The 23,537-nt window shown below is 41.2% G+C and overlaps 1 protein-coding gene across 1 annotated transcript in view; it reads right to left on the reverse strand.

Moving 5' to 3' along the window:
- NIBAN1 (niban apoptosis regulator 1) overlaps positions 1–23,537 on the reverse strand; it is a 160,361-nt gene that overhangs the window by 69,699 nt on the left and 67,125 nt on the right. The window contains exons 3-5 of the mRNA XM_082650151.1: positions 21,503–21,634; positions 15,672–15,786; positions 11,312–11,479 (exon numbers count right to left, since the gene is read on the reverse strand). Coding sequence (XP_082506277.1) covers positions 11,312–11,479; positions 15,672–15,786; positions 21,503–21,634 — 415 coding nt within the window. The remainder of the gene's footprint in view (positions 1–11,311; positions 11,480–15,671; positions 15,787–21,502; positions 21,635–23,537) is intronic.

The raw sequence follows: 23,537 nt of genomic DNA on the forward strand, positions 1-23,537 counted from the left end.
TGCTGCATCCCACAGGTTTTGGATCATCATGTTCTCATTGTCATTTGTCTCTAGGTAGTTTTTGATTTTCTCTTTGATTTCTTCAGTGATCTCTTGGTTATTTAGTAACGTATTGTTTACCCTCCATTCGTTTGTGTTTTTTGCGTTTTTTTCCCTGTAATTGATTTCTTATCTCATAGCGTTGTGGTCAGAAAAGATGCTGGATATGATGTCAATTTTCTTAAATTTACTGAGGCTTTATTTGTGACCCAAGATGTTATCTATCCTGGAGAATGTTCCATGCGCACTTGAGGAGAAAGTGTAATCTGCTGTTTTTGGATGGAATGTCCGATAAATATCAATTAAATCTATCTGGTCTATTGTGTCATTTAAAGCTTCTGTTTCCTTATTTATTTTCATTTTGGATGATCTGTCCTTTGGTGTAAGTGAGGTGTTAAAGTTCCCCACTATTACTGTGTTACTGTCGATTTTCTCCTTTATAGCTGTTAGCAGTTGCCTTATGTATTGAGGTGCTCCTATGTTGGGTGCATATATATTTATAATTGTTATATCTTTTTCCTGGATTGATCCTTTGATCATTAGTGTCCTTCCTTGTCTCTTGTAACATTCTTTATTTTAAAGTCTATTTTATCTGATATGAGTATTGCTACTCCAGCTTTCTTTTGATTTCCAATTGCATGGAATATCTTTTTCCATCCCCTCACTTTCAGTCTGTATGTGTCCCTAGGTCTGAAGTGGGTGTCTTGTAGACAGCATACATATGGGTCTTGTTTTTGTATCCATTCAGCAAGCCTGTGTTTTTTGGTTGGAGCACTTAATCCATTCACTTTTAAGGTAATTATTGATATGTATGTTCCTATGACCATTTTCTTAATTGTTTTGGGTTTGTTTTTGTAGGTCCTTTTCTTCTCTTCTGTTTCCCACTTAGAGAAGTTCTTTTAGCATTTGTTGTAGGGCTGATTTGGTGGTGCAGAATTCTCTTAGCTTTTGCTTGTCTGTAAAGCTTTTGATTTCTCCATGAAATCTGAATGAGATCTTTGCCGGATAGAGTAATCTTAGTTGTAGGTTCTTCCCTTTCATCACTTTAAGTATATCATGCCACTTCCTTCTGGCTTGTAGAGTTTCTGCTGAGAAACCAGCTGTTAACTTTATGGGAGTTCCCTTGTATATTATTTGTTGTTTTTCCCTTGCTGCTTTCAATAATTTTTCTTTGTCTTTAATTTTTGCCAATTTGATTATTATGTGTCTCGGTGTGTTTCTCCGTGGGTTTATCCTGTATGGGACTCTCTGTGCTTCCTGGACTTGGGTGGCTATTTCCTTTCCCATGTTAGGGAAGTTTTCAACTATAACCTCTTCAAATATTTTCTCGGGTCCCTTCTCTCTCTCTTCTCCTTCTGGGACCCCTATAATGTGAATGTTGTTGCGTTTAATATTATCCCAGAGGTCCCTTAGGCTGTCTTCATTTCTTTTCATCCTTTTTTCTTCCTTCTGTTCTGCAGCAGTGAATTCCACCATTCTGTCTTCCAGGTCACTTATCCGTTCTTCTGCCTCAGTTATTCTGCTGTTGATTCCTTCTAGTGTAGTTTCATTTCAGTTATTGTATTGTTCATCTCTTTTTGTTCTTTAATTCTTGTAGGTCTTTGTTAAACATTTCTTGCATCTTCTTGATCTTTGCCTCCATTCTTTTTCTGAGGTCTTGGATCATCTTCACTATCATTATTCTGAATTCTTTTGCTGGAAGATTGCCTATCTCCACTTCATTTTGTTGGTTTTCTGGGGTTTTATCTTGTTCCTTCCTCTGGTACGTAGCCCTCTGCCTTTTCATCTTGTCTATCTTTCTGTGAATGTGGTTTTTGTTCCACAGGCTGCAGGACTGTAGTTCTTCTTGCTTCTGCTGTCTGTCCTCTGGTGGATGAGGCTATCTAAAAGGCTTGTGCAAGTTTCCTGATGGGAGGGACTGGTGGTGGGTAGAGCTGGCTGTTGCTCTGGTGGGCAGAGCTCAGTAAAACTTTAATCCTCTTGACTGCTAATGGGTGGGGCTGGGTTCCCTCCCTGTTGGTTTTTTGGCCTGAGGCAACCCAACACTGGAGACTACCTGGGCTCTTTGGTGGGGCTAATGGTGGACTCTGGGAGGGCTCACGCCAAGGAGTACTTCCCAGAACTTCTGCTGCCAGTGTCCTTGTGCCCATGGTGAGCCACAGCCACCCCCACCTCTGCAGGAGACCCTCCAACACTAGCAGGTAGGTCTGGTTCAGTCTCCCCTGAGGTCACTGCTCCTTCCCTTGGGTCCTGATGCACACACTAGTTTGTGTGTGCCCTCCAAGAGTGGAGTCTCTTTTTTCCCCAGTCCTGTTGAAGTCCTGCAATCAAATCCCGTCAGCCTTCAAAGTCTGATTCTCTAGGAATTCCTCCTCCCATTGCCGGACCCCCAGGTTGGGAAGCCTGACGTGGGGCTCATAAACTTCACTCCAGTGGGTGGATTTCTGTGTTATAAGTGTTCCCCAGTCTGTGAGTCACCCACCCAGCAGTTATGGGATTTGATTTTACTGTGATTGTGCCCCTCCTACTGTCTCATTGTGGCTTCTCCTTTGTCTTTGGATGTGGGGTATGTTTTTTGGTGAGTTCCAGTGTCTCACTGTCGATGACTGTCCAGCAGCTAGCTGTTATTCTGGTGTTCTCACAAGAGGGAGTGAGAGCACGTCCTTCTACTCTGCCATCTTGGTTCAGGCCCTATATGATGGTTTGCATTTTATACTACACAAAATTTAACCATTAAACAGCTACATTACCAAATATTTGTTTCCCTGAACATATCTGAACTAAAAAATATAGTCATGTTTAGCTGGTGGACAAAATACCAAGTTATCAGATGTTGCTACTTATGAAAAAAAACAGACATATCCCAGGTCTCAGATGACCTCCAATGAATGGTACAGGTTTGCTTCACTTTAGATCATGCAAACGTATCACAAGAGTAACTTGATTTAATAGTAATGTGCTTTAATTGACCAAAAGATGAAAAATTCTTTTAAGAAGTAATGTTGAAAAGACAACATGGTAATGTATAACTGAAACAGAAGTCAAGGACTAGGTGTCAGGACAACTGGTCCTCTACCACTGACTAGCTGGGACCTTGGGCAAGTAAGTTACTATCTGAGCCTTATCATAAATAAACTCTGAGGAGATAGAGTAGGCAATCACTAAGATCTCTTCCAAATTTAGAGTTTTATGAACAGTAAAAAAGGGTCAGAAAGGGGAAAATGATAACTTCCTAAGAAAAAACGGCATATTCATATACGTCACATATTTATAATGTGTCGAGTATTACCTATGTGAGGCAAAGAGTATACACTAAACTCAAAGAGAGACTAATCTCCAAGCAGAGAGAATCCTTTTAAAAATGTTTGTTTGGGACAGTTTATGAAAACTAGAAATTGGTATCTAGTTATTTATTAAACAGTAATTAGTGAACATTTTTGTTTACAATGCATAGAGGTTTTAATGCATTGAAACAAACGTACACTATGAAATACCTTTTATAAGTAAAAGCATTCAAATAGATATTTACAAAAATTATATTTGTTTATCTATGTCCAGTCAAACATCATTCATTTGCAGTAAAGTGTCCAAAAGAGCCCAAGTACTCTTAGCATTTTGTAATTCATAGATATGTGTGTGTATATAAATATAAGTATGTGCCATAAATTCAGAAATATGTTTTCATATATTACAAAAGGAAATTCATTGAATATTTTCAGTTAAAATTTATTGATGCCCACGTCAGACACTTAGTCCCTCAAGTAATAAACTTGTTTCATGAATGGTAATGGGTGTTCAAATAAACACACCAAAAAGGATTTGCTCTAGCTAATTTGAATCATACGACTCTTTTCTGTTTTGTTTTTTTTTTTTTACTTCATTTATTTATTTATTTATTGGCTGTGTTGGGTCTTTGTTGCTGAGTGTGGGCTTTCTCTAGTTGTGGCGAGTGGGGGCTACTCTTCGTTGTGGTGCGTGGGCTTCTCATTGTGGTGGTTTCTCTTGTTGTGGAGCACGGGCTCTAGGCACGCAGGCTTCAGTAGTTGTGGCACACGGGCTCAGTAGTTGTGGCACACAGGCTTCAGCAGTGGTGGCACATGGGCTTAGCTACTCTGTGGTATGTGGAATCTTCCCAGACCAGGGCTCGAACCCGTGTCCCCTGCATTGGCAGGTAGATTCTTAACCACTGTGCCACCAGGGAAGTCTGACACTTTTCTGTTTTAAAATTCAATTTAGGGGCTTCCCTGCTGGCGCAGTGGTTAAGAATCTGCCTGCCAGTTCAGGGGACACGGGTTCAAGCGCTGATCCGGGAAGATCCCACATGCCGCAGAGCAACTACGCCCGTGTGCCACAACTACTGAGCCTGAGCTCTAGAGCCCATGTGCCACAACTACTGAAGCCCGCACGCCTAGAGTCCGTGCTCCGCAACAAGAGAAGCCACCAAAATGAGAAGCCTGCGCACTGCAACGAAGAGTAGCCCCGCTCACCACAACCAGAGAAAAGCCCGTGTGCAGCAAAGAAGACCCAACACAGCCAAAGATAAAATAAATTTATTTATTTAAAAATAAATAAATAAAATTCTATTAAATTCAGCATCATTAATTGAACACCTAAAACATGTAAGTGTCAAAATCCAATTTAATAAAGGTATTTGATTTGACATGGGATTTCTGGGATAAGAGCTCAAGGCATACAACCCTGACAGCAACCAATTCCAAAGTTTAACCGTCTATTATAGCTCCACATTCAGCCTAACTCACTCCATCACATGCACCCTTGAATAACATAAATGTCATAGGCGATTGAACTAGTCCAAGTTAAAGCAGAAGTTTGCAAAGTGTCTTTACATGATTGTGTTCTCTTCATGAAGAAAGATGTGTTTTTTTTTAATAGTATCTTTTCCAATGCACGTGCCCTTATGCTTCCCAGATGTTCTACTGTGCCCTATTTCTTAGTGTTCATGATGATAGGAACCACTGGCGTTTGTTCAGTGGCAGTCCTGACTGTCCTTCAAGCTAGCACAGTACTGCTGAACAAAACGTGCCATCAGTCCACCTTCCTTCCAGAATCACCGTCTTCTGATGATGGCTGCCTGACATGTGATTCCCTTATTCCTCAAATACTTTATGCTTTGTATTGACAATTCTTTCACTTACTCATGCCAGTGTGTTTATGAATTAGGCCAAACCACATTTGTAACTGTCATCTCTAAAATCACACTTCAATTCTGAAATCAGCTTTACTTTGGTACTAAGTTATTAATTCATTAGTGTCTTTGAACCATTTTATGAAACACAAGATATATGTCTGAGCACTGCAAAGGGACACAAAAGATGATACAAGATTCTCCTTCAGGGATTTGCAATAGAGTTGGAGAAATAGGACAACTAGACATGAAAATGAATAATGTAAGGCAGATTGTGGTGAGCATCCAATCAGTGGAACAGATAATAGGCACTAATGAAGTTAGCCCTGTGGCCTTCATGGCAGGGGTCAGACTGAAGCTTGTTCTTAAGGAAATAAGAGAGAATTCGAATAGGTGAGGAGTGGGTGTTTCAGGTGTATGAGAAGGCCAAAAATGTCTAGGTAAAACTTTCATTAAAAGCAGGTGGGTGGAGCTTCCCTGGTGGCGCAGTGGTTGAGAGTCCGCCTGCCGATGCAGGGGACGCGGGTTCGTGCCCCGATCCGGGAAGATCCCACATGCCGCAGAGCGGCTGGGGCCGTGAGCCATGGCCGCTGAGCCTGTGCGTCCGGAGCCTGTGCTCCACAACGGGAGAGGCCACAACAGTGAGAGGCCCACGTACCACAGAAAAAAAAAAAAAAAAAAAAGCAGGTGGGTGGGGTCGGGTAGCAAGGTTGGGGGGAGAGGAGGCTTGTACTTGAGAATAGTAGGAAATCAGGCACACAATAGCCAGTCTCTTTGGAATTTTCATCTTTTTGAAAATGGCAGTGCCACTGAATGATTTTAATCAAAAATTGTGTTTAAATATGATTTATCTGACTGTCACACATGGAAGAAGGTGGCAGTAACTGGGAAAAGTAAGATCAACTAAAAGCCTCTGGGAATGTTTTTTATGAGTCCCAAAACAGATTGGTAGCAATGAACTTGAAATAAAATACAGAAGAGACACTGGCATTTGAGTATTATCTCTTGAAGAGGGTGAGTCAGAGACCCTGATTTACTGAATTTCACAGACTTTGTATTCCTAAGGAACATGTTGTTTAGATACTCAACAGTAAAATCATAGGCCCATGTCGTGAGTGAAGTTAGTATTTAACACAAAGTCACCAACCTATTTTATATTAATGCTTACAGATTTTGGATACAAACATCTTTAATCTACTTCAACACACATGCCCCATGCTTCTCCCACGTGGGCATATTTGCAACTATACATGAGGATGGAGGGTGGACATGTTTACAGAGCCTGTACCAGATGCCAGGCCCTCAGCCAACTCCATGAGCACAGACAGGTTGCTGACTTCCCATCTGTCTCTACTCTAGATTGTGCTCCAGCTCTCCAGCCTCGTCCAGGCATCTGTCTATGAGACGCGCTCGCCTGGATGTCCCTAGACTTCTCCAGCTCAACATCTGTAACACTGAACACGTCGTTTCCTTTCCCTGGAGGCTGCTCCTCTCCACACAAGGTTCCCATCTCAAAGAATGGCAGAAACCTGGGGCTCTTCCTTGGGTTCTCCCACTGCCTCACTCCGCACATGATCTATCCTTAAGTTCTATTGATTCTACTTCCTGGATATCTCTCTTATTCAGCCAACTCTTGCCATTTCCATTGTCACCTCTTTGGTGCAAGCTACCGCCATCTGTAGCCTGCCAAAGCTTCCTAAGTGGCCTCCTGGCATCCCAGCGGCTACCCTCCCATCCACTGCCCACACAGCAGCCAGTACGTGTGACCTTTCTAAAATGAAAATACGTTGGAGTTGCTTATCTGCTTAAAGCCCTTTAATGGTTTCTTATTGATGCTAGAGTAAAGGGCAAACTCCCTAATATGCTCCACAAAGCCCTTTACAGTCTGGCTCCTGCCCATCTCTCCATGCTTGCTTGGCACCTCTCTCCTCTCTAAGCCCCAGCCACATGAAATTCGTTCAGTTCCTCTAACAGTCCATGCTCTGACTCTCTTCCTGGCCCCAACATATCCTATTTTTCCTGCCAGGAACACTTTTTCCCCTTCCTGAAAATTCTTATGCCAAGAAATGATAATCCTGAGCTGGAAGGACAGATTCACATTGATAATGATCATTATTCCACATTGCATGTATACAGTCTTCTATATGTGTTAATAGTTTTAGCTATATCCCTGTAACTACAAGAACCATATTTTGCAAACTACAGTTCTGAATAGGACTGGATTTTGGACAATAGGACTGTCTTAGAATATTTTGTCTTTATTAAGTCCCATTTTTTGTAGAAGTGGACATTCCAGAACCCTGGACTTCTCCCATCAGGGACAAGGGGCTGCAGTAAGATTCCAAAAGGACAGAAGACAGCAGCTGCTCTAGGTACATGTCACTTGATGGGGTTGAGGGCAGGCTGCCCCAAGTTGTGCTACTCTAGCATGAGGATTATTTTGAGCTGAAAACAATCAAAGCCCAAAAGACTCAGGAAGAGCCTCTGAACTTCCCCTTTACTGCCTAAAAGAATTTAAGGTAGGAGGACTGTCCCAGGGAGAAGCTATCACCATAGATAACTGTAATAAAGTATTGAAATTAGGAGTGGTAGACAGGGAGGAGCCTAAGCAAAGCTGTTTGATCAGAGTCCTCTCTGTGTCCCACTGTCTTTGGATGGCCCAGCAAACATTAACTCTTCCTATCTTCCTGTGAATTATCTTACTTTCCCTCAAGGAAAAAAAAGCCTCAGACCCCCAGCTCTTTCTCCTTAGTCCAGAATATATATAAACCTCATCTTGCCTTGCTGTCTTTGAAATTCTTCATACTTAAGTGAATTCCCCATCTGCATGTAATAAATTTGATTTTTCTCCGTTAACCTGCCTTGTGTCATTTTAATTGCCGGCCCAAAGAACCAAGGTGGGGAAGGGGAAATTTCCCCTCTCCCTCACACAGTGGGCTTGATATTTAGTCCAGTATGTTGCTGAAGATTAATCTTGTGGAGTTTTCTTATGGCTGCTCAGTGAAGGGGTGCCCAAAACAACACACACACACACATACACACACACACACACACACACACACACACGCACCCCTCTATGGCCCTTATGAGTGTAAATCATCTTTGAGGCACCCAGAGGAAGATCTGTCACTTGAAGGAAGGAGGAGCAGAGAGCCCTCTACTTGCCCTTACCTACCTCAGGATATAGCCTTATTGTCCAAGAGCAGGGTGTAATTAAGCCCTTTGTCAGGGTTAAATAGGAAAAAAACCATTTCATAAGGAGGAACAGGAGAAGTGGTTCCAGGTTCAGAATGAATGGACATGGGTACCTAGACCGATTTGAACCCAGAACTCCCGGGGCAAGTGGTCTGGGCTGTGTGGTGGGATTTGAGCACCTGGGAACCCCAAGTAACAGAAATCGTTGGCAGAACTTACCATGAAGGCAACGAGATGATCTTCCCTGAAAGATCCCTTCAGGGCATTATGCTAAGTGAACTAAGTCAGACAGAGAAAAACAAATACTGTATGATCTCACTTATATGTGGAATCGTAAAACAACAGGACTCACAGAAACAGAGAACAGATTGGTCGTTGCCAGAGGAGGTGGGGGGAGGTTGGGTTAAAGGGGTCAAACTTCCAGTTATAGGATAAATTAAGACACAGGTTGTAATGTACAGCATGGTGACTATCGTTAACAATACTGTACTGTATATGAAAAGTTGCTAAGAGAGTAGAGATCAAAAGATCTCATCGCAAGAAAAACTTTTGTTAACTACGTGAGGTGATAGGTGTTAACTAAACTTATTGTGCTGATCACTTTGCAATGATCATACATTAAACCATTATGTTGTACACCTTAAACTAATACAATGTTATATGTCAATGATATCTTAATAAAAGTGGGAAAAAAAGATCCTGAGGACTTGTGAATGGACAGATCAATAGCGGCCCAGCATCAGCTGCTAGAATATCTTGGACCTAGTTGTCAACGGCGGCGCATGCTGGCCTGAGAGCCAATGGGGCAATGACAAAGGCATACAGCCCTGGCTCTGGTCGCCTGGGGATGGAACTCAGCAGCCTCTCCAAAGCCCCCTCAGGGTTTCTGGCCCTTATCACAGCACTCATTTTATACCTATTTCTAAACTCTTTTGGTTATTATGGAAACAATAATGGTTAACTGGGAGTTTGTGAAATCTCTTACTGGTTTAGTCAAGATCCCACAATGAGTAACAGGCAGAGATTGAAACCAAAAAGAAAAAAAAAAAAAGTGTGACACAGTAAAGATGGGTGGTACATTGTGCCGTCAAAAACAAAGAAATAGAGGCGAGAAGGGAGAGACCCATAAGCTCATTGGTCCATGACAGTCAAAGACAGTTCCCTACAATGTTTTGATGGTCTCTGGTTCTGACTGGAGCCACTGGAAGCTATGCCAAATCACGTTAAGTCTGCATAAAGTGAGGTTTCTGGACAGAGGAATGTGACACAGAACAAGGGCAATGTGACTAGACCCCATTATCTCAGTGCCTTTGATAACATACTGGAAAGCAGAGTGGGGTTGTGAATCGACTGAAATCTTCCATAAATGGACTCTAAATACAGGCTACATAACTTCCAAAAACTCCCCAGAGAAACTCCTATTATGGACACGGAAGGGGGAATGAAGCCAGTCCCATCTGGCTGGGTGGAGAACATTCTCTGCTTAGTGAAACTTCATGGTTCTTGTGCTTAGTGCCAAATGCATGTTCATACTAGACAAAGGCCCTGCACACAGAGGTGTAAGTGTACTAGTTAGACGGTGCAGGCAGTGCTGGGGAATTCTTTGTCTCTAAAACATCAAAACCACAAAGTAAGATATTAATAAGGTTATCATTTTTGTAAAGTCCCTAATGAGTTATGAGCCAATATTATGATGAACGTTGGTCAGGGTTTTGCTAGAGCAAAATAGAGTGACATTATCTTTTTCCATTAGCCTTCTGTCATTACACAAGCTAAAATCAAGAACAGACTGAGATGCATCACTAGTGACTTTTGCTCCGTGGCACTGACCCTCTCAGGGAAACCTCAGAACTTTAAAGTAAACGTACAATGAAATTATTAGGAAATACAGTAAAGGCACAGATGGATGAGGTGACTCAACTCAAATGTCACCTGCCCAGAAAGGCCTCCCCTGACGAGCCTTCTCCCTTCTTCCCTACATAGTAACCTCTTGTTACTCTGTAACACATAACTTTGATAACTATCAAGTTATCTTGTGAATTTGTACGTGTGTTTGCCCCTCTTTCCTGTTTGAATGTAGACCCCAAAGAGGGGAACTTTGCATGGTTCATTACTCTGTTCCTAATACCTTTATAGGTTGGCACAGAGTAAATCCTCAATAACATTTGACTGGCTACCTTTCCAACTGCCAAGTAACAAAGAGCTCAATTATCTGTACCTGAAGGTTTTGCAGAGTCCAGAAAAACCAGCATTCACATCAATTTATCAAAAACATCACATACTGGAAAGAGAAATCTTTTTTATTATGGACCCAGTAGTAATGAAATCGGTACGTAGAGGCAACAGGGTCTGAAGCAATGCAACTCCAAGTGTGGTCTACAGACTAACATCATCAGCATCCCTTGGCAGTTTGTTAGAAAACCAAAATCAGGGCCCCAGTATCAGTATATCTGAAGGTGGACGCCCAAAAAAATCTGTTTAGCAAGTTTTCCAAGCGATTCTCATGTACCCTAAAGTTTTGAGTAACTTCTTCAGAAATAAAGGTGAAAATAAACAAGAAATGTCAAAAGGACTAGGATTTTGCCAGGGACAACTGGTACATTCTTGCTGTCACTGAGATTTTTAAAAATCAGGAAAAAGGAAGAGGAGGAATTATACTCAAAATTATATGCATGAATACAGTGCTCTGTCTACATGTGCCATCAGATACCTACTCCACGTCCTGTTGCGCTGAGGCTTCCCTGCCCTGACTAAACAACCAGCAAGCTGGCCTCGCTCTTTGCGTACAAAACCCTCAATTCGTTCGATTTCCCTCTCCTTCCAGAGGCAGCACCATCTGCAGCTCTTTCTTGGAATCATTCTAACAGACGACTGACCAGAACAACTGAGAAAAGGCAGCCCAAGTGGGAACCAGAGGGCAGCCGTGCATACCGTGATTCAGATGTCTGATGCAGTCACTCAGGAGAGCACTGAACTTCCTCTGGTCAGCGGCATGCTGGAAGCAGAAGTAGCCATGTCTGAGGAATGGCTGCCACAGGTACACCGGGAATTCCTTGGGCAGGACCACAAAGGGCTGCGTGTTCTCCTTCTCACTGGACGCTGAAGAAACATGGAAAACACAAAGATGTTTTAAAACATGTATCTCTCATTTAAAATATTTATTTCAGGCTGTGAAGGTTTATTTCCGGCTGGGGGGCAGCCAATGCGATGGAAAGGTGGTGTGAGATGTCTTCACAGGGTGGGGGAAAAGAAGAGTTCAGCTTCACCTGTCTCACTCTAGCAGGTGGCCTCACCTCCTATCCACAGGGACAACCAAGGTCGTCAGACATAATCTATCTTAACTTCCTCACCAGGCATGACCCACAAAAAGAGCTCACTCCTTCCTACCGGTCCTCGGCAGTTGATGTGTCTACCTGTCAGGCACTCACCCTACTCTCCCCCAGGCTCCCATCTCACCAGGTCTGCTCTCTGCCCTGCACTCTCTCCCGCCTCCTTGTCACTGCTACACTAGCATTTGCTGCTTTGATGCCATCAACCCCTATTCTCACCCTAGTCTTGTTCCTGCTCCACCAGTCCCAAAACCAAATTGCCTGTTACTAATGTCATCCTGACTGCCAGCCTATGGCTTCTTCATTACCCACCCTTTCAACCCGATTGGAAACATCTGTTGCTGTCAATTACCCCTTCTTTTGAAAACATTCTCTTGACTTCCAGGGGCACCTCTCTCCTCAGTGTCCTTCATGCTTTTTAAAAATTGTTTCCCCTTTTCAGCTTTATTGGTTCCTCTGCCCCTTCTCTCCATCTCCCTCTTTAAGTGTTGGTATTTACCCTGTTCTGTGCTGGTTTCTGCTCCATTCTCATCTCTGCTCTCCTGAGGTGTCATCATTCTTCCCATGACTTTGCATATTGCTTCTGCAATTCATATTTCCTTTTCCTCCTTCCTTTCCACCATGCTTTTGCATAGAAAACTCTCATTCGTCCTTCAAAAGTCAGTTCAAAAGCCACCTCCTCTGGGGTGCCTTTGTTGGCACCAGAGACAGAGTTGGGTGCGCCCTACCTTGTTCTCCCAAAATAATGTAATGATCTGTTTTCGTGTCTGGTACCCACATTCAGAGTGAGAGACATAAAGTGAGATAAGCCTCCCCAGCCAAATAATTTTCCCTGGGAAGCAGAACCACTGCCCCGGAGCTCCTAGAGGATGGAGGCTTCATCTTACTTATCTTTGTATGCTCAGCCCATAGCAGAGCCATGGGACCTAGTAGATGTTCTACTACGGTTTGTTGAATGAATAAATGTGCTGTGTTGTCCTAGGAAATTTTAAAAGCCTTAAACAATGGGACTTTCACCTCTTCCCTCAAAATCAATTCCAAGAAACTGACGTTAACCCCTTATCATTCAGATCCCCTGTCTAAACTTTATTCCCCTCCGTGCATTCCAATTCTATGATACTGCACTAGGATAAATGAGCCCCAGCTTAGTTCCAGAGTCACGGAAAACAAGCAGAAGAAAAAATTAGTTCTGTGCTCTCAGCCTACATAATGGGCACAATCTCAAGGAAAGCAAGGGAAGAGGGACCCAGTAAGAGGCAACTGAAAGCACTGGGCATAGCAAGAAATGGATCATAACCCTAAGGAAGGCTCCGGAACTGAGTCTTGCTACTGGCAAATGAATAAATCAAGATTGGCTTAGATAAAGAATAGATTTCCTGGGGCATACATTGGAATTCTGTTTCTGAAAGTAACAGAGTCAAATGCACTGGGAGCACAAACTTCGGCCCACCAGTCCCTAGCAAAATGCCTGGCACATGATAACATAAGAATGAATCGACACATGAAAGACAACAAATGAATAAATGCTTGAATGCTGTAGTAGAGACCTCTTAGTTGTAACACATCTCTATTCTCTCCTCTTTCTCAGTAACAAAACCCCTGATTTTTAGTTTAGCAAGTGCCTGCATACAATAAAGACTACATTTCCAGCCTCCATTGCGGTTTCGTGTGTCACAGCCACTATGTTTTGGCCAATGAAATGTAAGTGGCAGTGAGACTTCCTAGAAGCATCCTTAAGGAGAGGGAATGTGCCGGCCTCCTCATCTTTTCTCCTTCCTCTTGTCTGGAATGAGAAAGCCATGGCTGGAGTTCCAGCAGCCACCTCGGACTATGTAAATCTGGGCCACAACCCAGAGATAAAGGGGCAGAACGCTAAAAAGAGTCCCTGACCTTTATGGAACTGCCACACCAGCCTGTACTGGTAATATCCAAATATTTTTAGCAAGAAAATAAAAACATATGTATTTACTTTGAGATTTTTGTTGTGTGCAACAAAAGTAGATTCTAGCTAATAAAATGCCAAACAAGTGAATCATTTTAGCAAAACATGGGACCATTTTTGAACATCATCTTAGCACACTACTGTGTAAAGAAGACCTATATTGATAAACCTCCAGTGCTTTACCTCTAGTGAGGTTAATTTCTCCCATCTTTATTGTGCCTTTATTCTTTCCAATAAAATTAGAATCACACTGCTGTTAACAGTGTGATTCCTGCTAACATAGTTTTGTGAAAACACTCTCCTTGCCCTTTCCAAGATGTCACAATTTTGTACAAACAATTAAAAGCAACATTCACCACTTACATTTAAAAAAGCCTTAGGAAGCCCCATAAAATTCATTCCTATTAGCCTCTTGTTATCATTCATTTAACATTTTACAACAATTTTCCAGATACCGTTAGTCTGCATTTTTTCTGAGTTGAGTATAAGGATAACACAAATGATCTACTGTAGAATATTCTATTTTTAAAACTGAGAAGGGCACAACATACAATTTAAAAAGTCTTTGAAATGTCCAGTCTGAAGCCCTGGGCCAAATGGCACTAGTCACACAGGCCTTGTGTTTTTTATTCCTTTTCATTCCTTCTGATATATTTCATCAATAAATCAATAAACGTATTGTCAGTTCTGACTGATTTCATTGGAAAGTTCTTTTGAAGTGGTTCTAAAGAGTCAACGTATTGGCATCCCCATTTCTAAGTGGCAGCTCCAAAGCCAAGATAACATGTAAGTAGATGTTAAAATACAATAATATGTATAGTGTACATAAAGTGTTGTTTTAGCTTGAATTACTTAGTAAGAGTTTGTTAATCTAGGTTTATGGTTCATGTACTAATCCTATAACAGTGTCATTAAAAACACTAAGCATTCTGCACTGAAATAACAATTGATAAAATAATTTTATATTTTCTCCATAAATTCCAGGGAAATGATTATACCTATTAATAAGAACCAGGGTTCTCTCCAAGAAACTAAGTAATTACTGTGCAGTGTGATTTACACAAAGCCAGATGGTGTTATTACATTATCCACAGTTCATGAATCTCTATGAAACGCTCTATTTCGTCTGAATATTATCCATCACACTCTCTACATGGAAAAAGTGAAATGAATGAGAATCAAAGTATGTTAGAGCTGGTAATATCCTTCTAGATGTTCAATTTCAAGGTGAAACAGAAATCAGAGAGGTTCAGCAACAGCTAGGGAAAATGCTTGATAAGCGTCACAGATAGAACTAGATAAAAATCCAGCCTTCAAATTCTCAGTTCAATGCTCTTTCCACGGCAGCATTCAGCTATTATTAAAGATATGCTAATTAATGCAATGCTTTTTTACACAGTAGCTATGAGTTACTGTAATGCTTGTTAAAACCATTTTGTTGATTTAGGATATTTTATTGCATAGCATCCTAAAATTAGAAAAATAATATTCTCTGACAGGTCTTACTGAAAGATGGGATTATACATTTCACAGACTGGGCCCTACATATTTATTTCTGCTGTCTTGTGTAAAGCTTGCAAGATATTCCAAAGCTTCAAGATGCCTGACCAATGGTATATTTTCCATGTGCTAGGAGCACAGTGACTGACTTGTGTATTACCAAATATGATTTAAAGTAACAGAATTGTTACAATGTTTACCTGAATTAGAGAAATTATATCTTCCATTTGCCTATGGAGAATGTGTGTCTAGCCCAGGGTTTTTCAACCTTGGCAACTACTGATATTTAATGCCAGATAATTCTTCATTGTCAGGGGTGGTTTAGCGAGCATCACTGGCCTCTACCCACTAAATGCCTGTAGCATGATCCTCCCAAGTTGTGACAACCAAAAATGTCTCCAGACACAGCCAACTGTCCCTGAAGAGTGAAATCATCACCCCTCCCCTTGAGAAGCACTGATCTAGCTAAACAAAACATGTTTAGGAATTTTGTCTTGGGAAGGAATGTTCAGCAACTCACCAATGGGGTCTGGGAAATGCCGATCAGATAATAAACCGTATTCATCTTCTGAGGTTAACACCTTGCCACCAGCTGGAAGAATTCGGCTTTTAGGGGGAGCTCCTCTCTGATAGGCCTGGGAAAGGAAAGGCATAAGTGAGTGGATTTTTTCCTCATTTGGATTTTTGGAAAATATCAGGAATATTAGAAATAGACAAATATACTCAGAGATAGAAATTCCCACACTATGTCAACGAGTAAGAGGCATTTATTCAAAAAATATGTTTTGCACTGGAAGCCTCTGTCAGAGACAGCATCAGGACTTGCTCCAGGACCAAAAGGAAGAAAGGCTATTACACTTTCCACTGGCTATGTTATAGCTGCAGTGATTGTGTCAGGGAAGGTCACATGACCTCAGCATGTCCAATCAGAGTGAGAGTTAGGGTTTGTCCCAGGGCCAGCGAGAACAGCTCTTATAGATTCCACTGGCTATATCCTGGCTGCAGTGATTGGGTCTGGGTCAGTCACATGACCTGATTCAATCCAATCAGAGTGAGCTTCAGGCCTTGCAAGAGGGGCTGACAGGACAGCCTCAGCTCTGCGAGGAGGTGAGAACAGGACACACCACCATCTTGTTACTGTGGAGGACTGTGAAGGAGCCTGACAGTGGAGATTGTGGCCTGTTAGGGAAGTCAGGCTGAATGAAGGCAAAGATCTGAGATGGAAGAAAGAACAAACTGAGTTCTGATATCACTGGAGCTGTGGATCCAAATGTGCCTGAAACCGGACCTGTGCTGTGGAGATTTCAAGTCAGGAGCCACCAATCCGAGCCCCTTTTTCTTTTTTTTATCTTAAGAAAAATTTTTTTTTAATTGAAGTATAGTTGATTTACAATGTTGTGCTAGTTTCAGATGTACAGGAAAGTGATTCAGTTACATATATATATATATATATATATATATATTCTTTTTCAGATTCTTTTCCATCATAGGTTATTATAAGATACTGAATACAGTTCCCTGTGCTATACAGTAGGTCCTCGTTGATTATCTATTTTATGTATAGTAGTGTGTATCTGTTAATCTCAAACTCCTAATTTATCCGTCCCTTCCCCTTTCCCCCTTTGGTAACCATAAGTTTGTTTTCTATGTCTGTGAGTCTATTTCTGTTTTGTAAATATGTTCATTTGTATCATTTTTTTTAGATTCCTCGTAAGTGATACTGTATATTTATCTTACTTTAACTTACTTCACTGAGTATGATAATCTCTAGGTCCATCCATGTTGCTGCAAATGGCATTACCTCATTCTTTTTTATGGCTGAGTAATATTCCATTGTATATATACACCACATCTTCTTTATCCATTCATGTCATGGACATTTAGGTTGCTTTCGTGTCCTGGCTATTTAAATAGTGCTGCTACGAACACTGGAGTGCATGTATCTTTTCAAATTAGAGATTCTCTGGATATGTGCCCAGGAGTGGGATTACTGGATCATATGGTAACTTTATTTTTAGTTTTGTAAGGAACCTCCATACTGTTCTCCATAGCGGCTGCACCAATTTACATTCCCACCAACAGCGCAAGAGGGTTCCCTTTTCTCCACACCCTCTCCAGCATTTATAATTTATAGACTTTTTGATGATGGCCATTCTGACTGGTGTGAGGTGATACCTCATTGTAGATTTGATTTGCATTTCTCTAATAATAAGCAATGCTGAGCATCTTTTCATGTGCCTTTTGGCCACCTGCATGTCTTCTTTGGAGAAATGTCTATTTAGATATTTTGCCCATATTTTGATTGGGTTTTTTTTTCTTTTTTTGATATTGAGCTATATGAGCTGTTAGTATATTTTGGAAATTAATCCCTTGTCAGTTGCATCATTTGCAAATATTTTCTCCCACTCTACAGGTTGGTTTTTCGTTTTGCTTATGGTTTCCTTTGCTGTGCAAAAGCTTATAAATTTGATTCAGTCCCACTTGTTTATTTTTGCTTTTGTTTCTATTGCCTTGAGAGACTGACCTAAGAAAACATTGGTATGATCTATGTCAGAGAATGTTTTGCCTATTTTCTCTTCTAGGAGTTTTACGGTGTTAAGTCTTATAATTAAGTCTTTAAGCCATTTTGAGTTTATTTTTATATATGGTGTGAGGGTGTGTTCTAACTTCATTGATTTAAATGCGGCTATCCAATTTCCCCATCACCACTTGCTGAAGAGAATAACTTTTCTCCATTGTATATTCTTGCCTCCTTTGTCGAAGATTAATTGACTGTAGGTGTGTGGGTTTATTTCTGGGCTCTCTATTCTATTCCATTGATCCATATGTCTGTTTTTGTGCCAATATCACGCTGTTTTGATTAATGTAGCTTTTTTTTTCTGGCTGTGATCATGTGACCAGCTCTAGACTAGACCAATCACTTCAGTCAGGGTAGAGCTTTACTTGACCCCCATGTGGGTCACAGCCCCTCCTGGCCCCAAGGGTGAAGAAAATGTTTTGCGTCCTTGCTACTTGTGGGTAGTACTTTAATACTTTTGTGTGACGGTCACAAGATGGTAAGTCAGAGTCCCTAATCTCAGGGAGATTCACTGTAGATATGTTTCTCAAAGGGGGTGAAACATAATCTCAGTAACTTCAGAAATTCTGCACCACACTTATCATTTCAGATGCTAGTGCCTGAATCATTCTAATAACCAAAAGGATGATGACGCATACAGACATTTACCACACAAAATGCTTGGAGACTAATGACAGATGAGACTGTGGGGCATGTAACTTCAATTATGGTTGCCAAGGATTTTTACCAGAAACATAAAAATGTAACCATGATATAATATACCACCACTTTGCCCTCAGGCGTGAGACTGTTTTGCAGTAAAATGATCTGGGATGGAAGTGTGATACCAAGACATGACATCAGAACAAATTCCGGCCAGCACACAAAAAGCTCTGCTGTTTGAGAAATGTAAAAGGGGTACAGAGCATCGCTAAAGCAGTGAAGCAGTTGGTTAAACAGATATACTCACATGGACATGCAGATAAGATAAAATGTAAGTATGTGCATCTGATGGGAGGGCATAAGTCAAGGGAAAATTTTGAGACTAACAAGCTAAAAGCAAGTTGAGATCTGAAACCACGAAACTGTGGGACCCAAAATCTGTAGTGTACTCGCGAATAACTAAAATAATGTTGATCAGGGCCATAAAATCACAGTAAACGCACATTCTGCAAGTAGCAAGACTCGTTCTGCATCAATAAGATAGTGACTGAAGAAACCCAAACAAAACAAACTCTTGTATACCTAAGAAGATTGTTTTCATTCTTGTAAGAACTACTAATCAAGTGCCCAAGCACATCAGGACCCAGAGCAGAAGAGAGAAGAATCCAAAATGGTGTGATTTTGAGAAAGTCTAGGAACAGGTTGATTCAGATTGGCCTCAAATGTGAATTGTGTTATCTGTGAAAACAGGCCTAATCTAGGCTTTAATAAACATTATATATTATATTATTTAATCCTCAAAACAGCATTGTGGGGCTTCCCTGGTGGCGCAGTGGTTGAGAGTCTGCCTGCCGATGCAGGGGACATGGGTTCGTGCCCCGGTCCGGGAGGATTCCACGTGCCGCGGAGCGGCTGGGCCCGTGAGCCAGGGCCGCTGAGCCTGCGCGTCCGGAGCCTGTGCTCCGCAACGGGAGAGGCCACAGCAGTGAGAGGCCCGCGTACCGCAAAAAAACCCCCAAAAAAACCCCAGCATTGTGAATCAGACATTATCTCCATTTTATAAACGAGAAAAATGAAGCTCAGAGAGGTTAAATAACTTGCCAATGACCCAGTGGTGAGTAGGTGACAAATCCAGGATTCATACCTGGGTTTGTCCAGCCCCAGCGCAAGTGTATAGGAAGTAGGAAGTGAGAATGAGAATGCTCATTTTTTTCCTCCTCAATTACCAGCCAAAACTGGATTCTCAATAAAAGAATAGGCAGTTTATAGATAGAAACTTAATGTATAACTCTTAGGTATAATTTTTTTTAAAAACCTTCTGTAATTAAAAAGCAGGATATCATTAAAACTTTAAGGAATTATGGCACACTGCATGGGTATTTTTCTTCCAAGTGTAAAAAAAAAATTGGTTATTACCAAATTCAGTGACTATATCTTAACAATCGGAACAAGTTCACCTGAAAATGATGAGCAAAGTAAAGAAAGCAAAATAGTCCATAAATTGCAAGTTGAGGGAGCAAGCGTAAAAAAATGAAAAGGGGAAAAAAACCACCAAAATTTGATTTAAAATGAAACTTCCATTAGTGCCGAATGTGGTGAAAACCTTAATAAGTACAAGAGTGAGTTCTATGAGTGTTTCCTCCACATTAGTTAGTTGTCATGCTGACAACTGCTCTATATTGGGCTCTGCCAGCACTTGGCCATATGCTAAGGGGTTCAATGCATTCATGTCTTTAATCCTCACAACAACATTGTGATGAAGGAATCATGCTCACCATTTTACAGATGAGAAAACTGAGGCTCAAGGAGATTTATAACTTATGCAAGGACACACATCTGGTAACTGGTAAAGGTGTGATTCAAAGTGCATAATATTAACCATTAGGCTACACTGCCTCTTCTCAAGCTTCCCTGAGAGGACAGTATAACGGGCCGTATGAAATCTAAAGTGATTTGTTATTATTATCATTATTTGTACTGTATTGATCATTTGCTTCAGCGAGCAAATCAAATGTTGACTAAAATCCTAAAATAGATCAAGCAGAGAAGATACTGGCTTAACAAATGTTGAAAAGAATAAGACTACCCAAGAAAGCACTCGAGTACTGCCTGGTAGGTGGTATAATAAGTTTGTATTATATTTTATTTCTATTTTCCATCAAAAATTGGAAGGAGACACATTATCTGTCAGCCTGAAGCCTCTTCCTAAAGGTTTAGCATCAGGGGTAATTACTCAGAGTATCTGCAGAGGATGTCCTGACTAGTTTTGAACTTAGAGTGAAGAGTGCAGAGTTTTAAATATGTTACTAACTTTAACCCATAAATAGTAACTATTCATTTCAAAGGGAGCTTGAGAATCTATGTAGACTGAATATGTGTACAGTATGAGACCTGGAAGGAATCAGTGGGATCATTCAGCCTCACACTCTAGTTTAATGGAGGCCTGACCTCAACTTTAGTTTTCCAAATTCTCTGTCCAATGTTCTTTCATTTACACCACATTACCTCCCTTGATGGGGAAAGAAATGGGAACCAATAAAAACTAAGGTCCTCTCAGGTGCTAGGCACTGTACATATGCTATCTCATCTCTCCACATTTTACAGACAAGGGAAAAAATGAGATAACCAGGAAAAAGCTAGTGAAAAAAATTCATACGTAGAAGTGAAATAAAGTAAGTGAAAAGTTCTGAATTTTTAGGAACCCATGCAAATCCAGTCACAATCTTAATAAATAATTCCTCTGCCAGAGGAGGCTTAAGAGTGGGAAGACATGGAGACACAGAGCAGAGAGGGAGAGATATCAGGGAGGTGACTAAGACAGGCCTCGAGGCCCAGTGATCATAGGAAAGGCTCCCGCACTGGCCACTCAGTATAACCTTCTATCTTTACACTCACTTGCAATTACTTGTTCAAAGTCTACGTTGCCCACTAGACTGCAAGCACCTGTCTAATCTACAGTGATATGCCTAGAACCTACTATAACCCACAATAAATATCTGTTGACTGAAATGAATACCTGAATCTGTTAGTGCTCACTGAATCAGTCAGTCTCAAAGGAGAGGGCTTATCAGTCAACCCAGCCAACATTTAAGAAAATTGCAAGAATCAGTGGTAACAAGGAAATGTCTTACCTCTTTGTTCTCATAGCTTTCCACAGCAAAGTCATTTTTAACCACAACATATCTCTCCTTCCATTTCTTTATGTCCTCAGCAAACTGTGATAGCTCTGCTTCATACAAAACAGTTCCAGGCTCCAATGGTGGCTTAAAGAAGATGAATGCAATTAACTGTCACAACAAAAGATAGCATATCATGCTACCACTGAGTCTATTCACAGTATTTCAAGGAATATTTTCAGAAACTATCTTGTGCTGAGATCCTGGGGCAATTGTTGCTTCCCCCCACCTCCCTACACATTTCCCTTTCCTACTTCTCCTGACCAAATGCAAATATTTGTCTTATTGATATTTTTGTGATTTGCATTCCCTTCATTATCCTACAAGAACAGAAGCATATGCTAGAAGGGATTATAGTAGCAAGGTTATGCCTTGCATACCTGTGGCACTTAATAAATCCTTGGTAAACTCTGTGGAAGAGAGGGAGTGAGGCAGTTAACTGTAAGTTGTGGACATCTATCCCAACACCCTGAATATACCTCAGGGTTAATTAAAACAGGGGAGTTAACAGGCTGTTCCCCTCTTTGTCAACCTTCAGGGGCTGCCTCAAGAGTCAGTGTTCAGTGGTTTCCCCAGATCCAAAGGTCTGGGAACCAAGGCTAAAAACACTTAACCCACCTTTGTGCTCTTCAAGGAGACTCTGTTTACTCTCTAATTAAAGAACAAGCAGGCAAGCCAGCAAACCTTCATTCTACCTCTTCCACTTAAAGGTCTAGGGATTTCTCGTTCATAACCCCGGCTAAAAGCCAAGTCATCACTGATTTCTCTCTTCTATTATTTGTGCTGTAGGGAAGTCTCTGTTAGATACCTAGTTAGGTCTTCTGTTGGGCTAACCGTGTAAGGGGTAATTCCCATCCTACCTCATGTATTATCTCAAAATATAGGAATGGGCCTCCTGTCTTTCACGTGTCACTGACTTTACACTGATGTTATTCAAACACTATAGTGCCTTTAAAACAATATTGTAAACCAACTATACTTCAATAAAAAAAACCATAGTCCCTTTAGAAACTCATGCCTCCCCTTTCAAGCAAAATTTACATGAACCATACAGAGAAGAGTGATATGCTAATCTTTTTAAGAATCTGCTAAGGGTTGAAATAAATAAATAGCTTTATAAATTCCAGGGCTTAATATTGAGGCAGATAATGAGGCACTCTCCTATATGGACTCATTAACACGTAAAAGAGGACCTCACTCTCCTCTTAAAATGAGACTGCAACCATATATAAGCTGAACTTTATAGTTCTTAGGTACAGCATTTCTTAAACCTGGGCCACTTTTTTTCTTTTATTTATTTTTATTTATTTATTTATTTATTTATGGCTACATTGGGTCTTCATTGCTGTGCACGGGCTTTCTCTAGTTGCGGCGAGCAGGGGGGACAAGCGGGGACTACTCTTCGTTGCAGTGTGCGGGCTTCTCACTGCGGGGCACAGGCTCTAGGTGCACAGGCGTCAGTAGTTGTGGAATGTGGGCTTCCGTAGTTGTGGCTGACGGGCCCTAGAGCACAGGCTCAGTAGTTGTGGCGCACGGGCTTAGTTGCTCCGCGGCATGTGGGATGTTCCCGGACCAGGGCTCGAATCCATGTCCCCTGCATTGGCAGGCAGATTCTCAACCACTGCGCCACCAGGGAAGCCCAAACCTGGGCCACTTAGATCAACTGATACGCTTGTTAAAAATGCCGCCTCACCAACCATCCAGATAGTGGAGACTTGGTCAAACTGTGTCCCTGAGCAAGGACCCTGTGGAGCAGAGCAGCCCTCTGCAATCTACGCAGTGGACACGTAGGGCATGTAATATGAGGGGAAAACAAACTACTGTTTTTAAGCCAGTGAGATCTTGCTATTGTCTTTTTACCATACCATTTATTACTGTATCCTGATCGGTTTAATCTTATTAATTTAAGTCCTTCATTATATTGAGTATTTTTTATTGTGGTAAAATACACATGAACACAGGATGCTTTTCCATTTATTTATGTGTTGTT

This window comes from Grampus griseus, assembly GCF_964374135.1.
Source record: "Grampus griseus genome assembly, chromosome: 1".
Taxonomy (NCBI): Eukaryota; Metazoa; Chordata; class Mammalia; order Artiodactyla; family Delphinidae; genus Grampus; species Grampus griseus.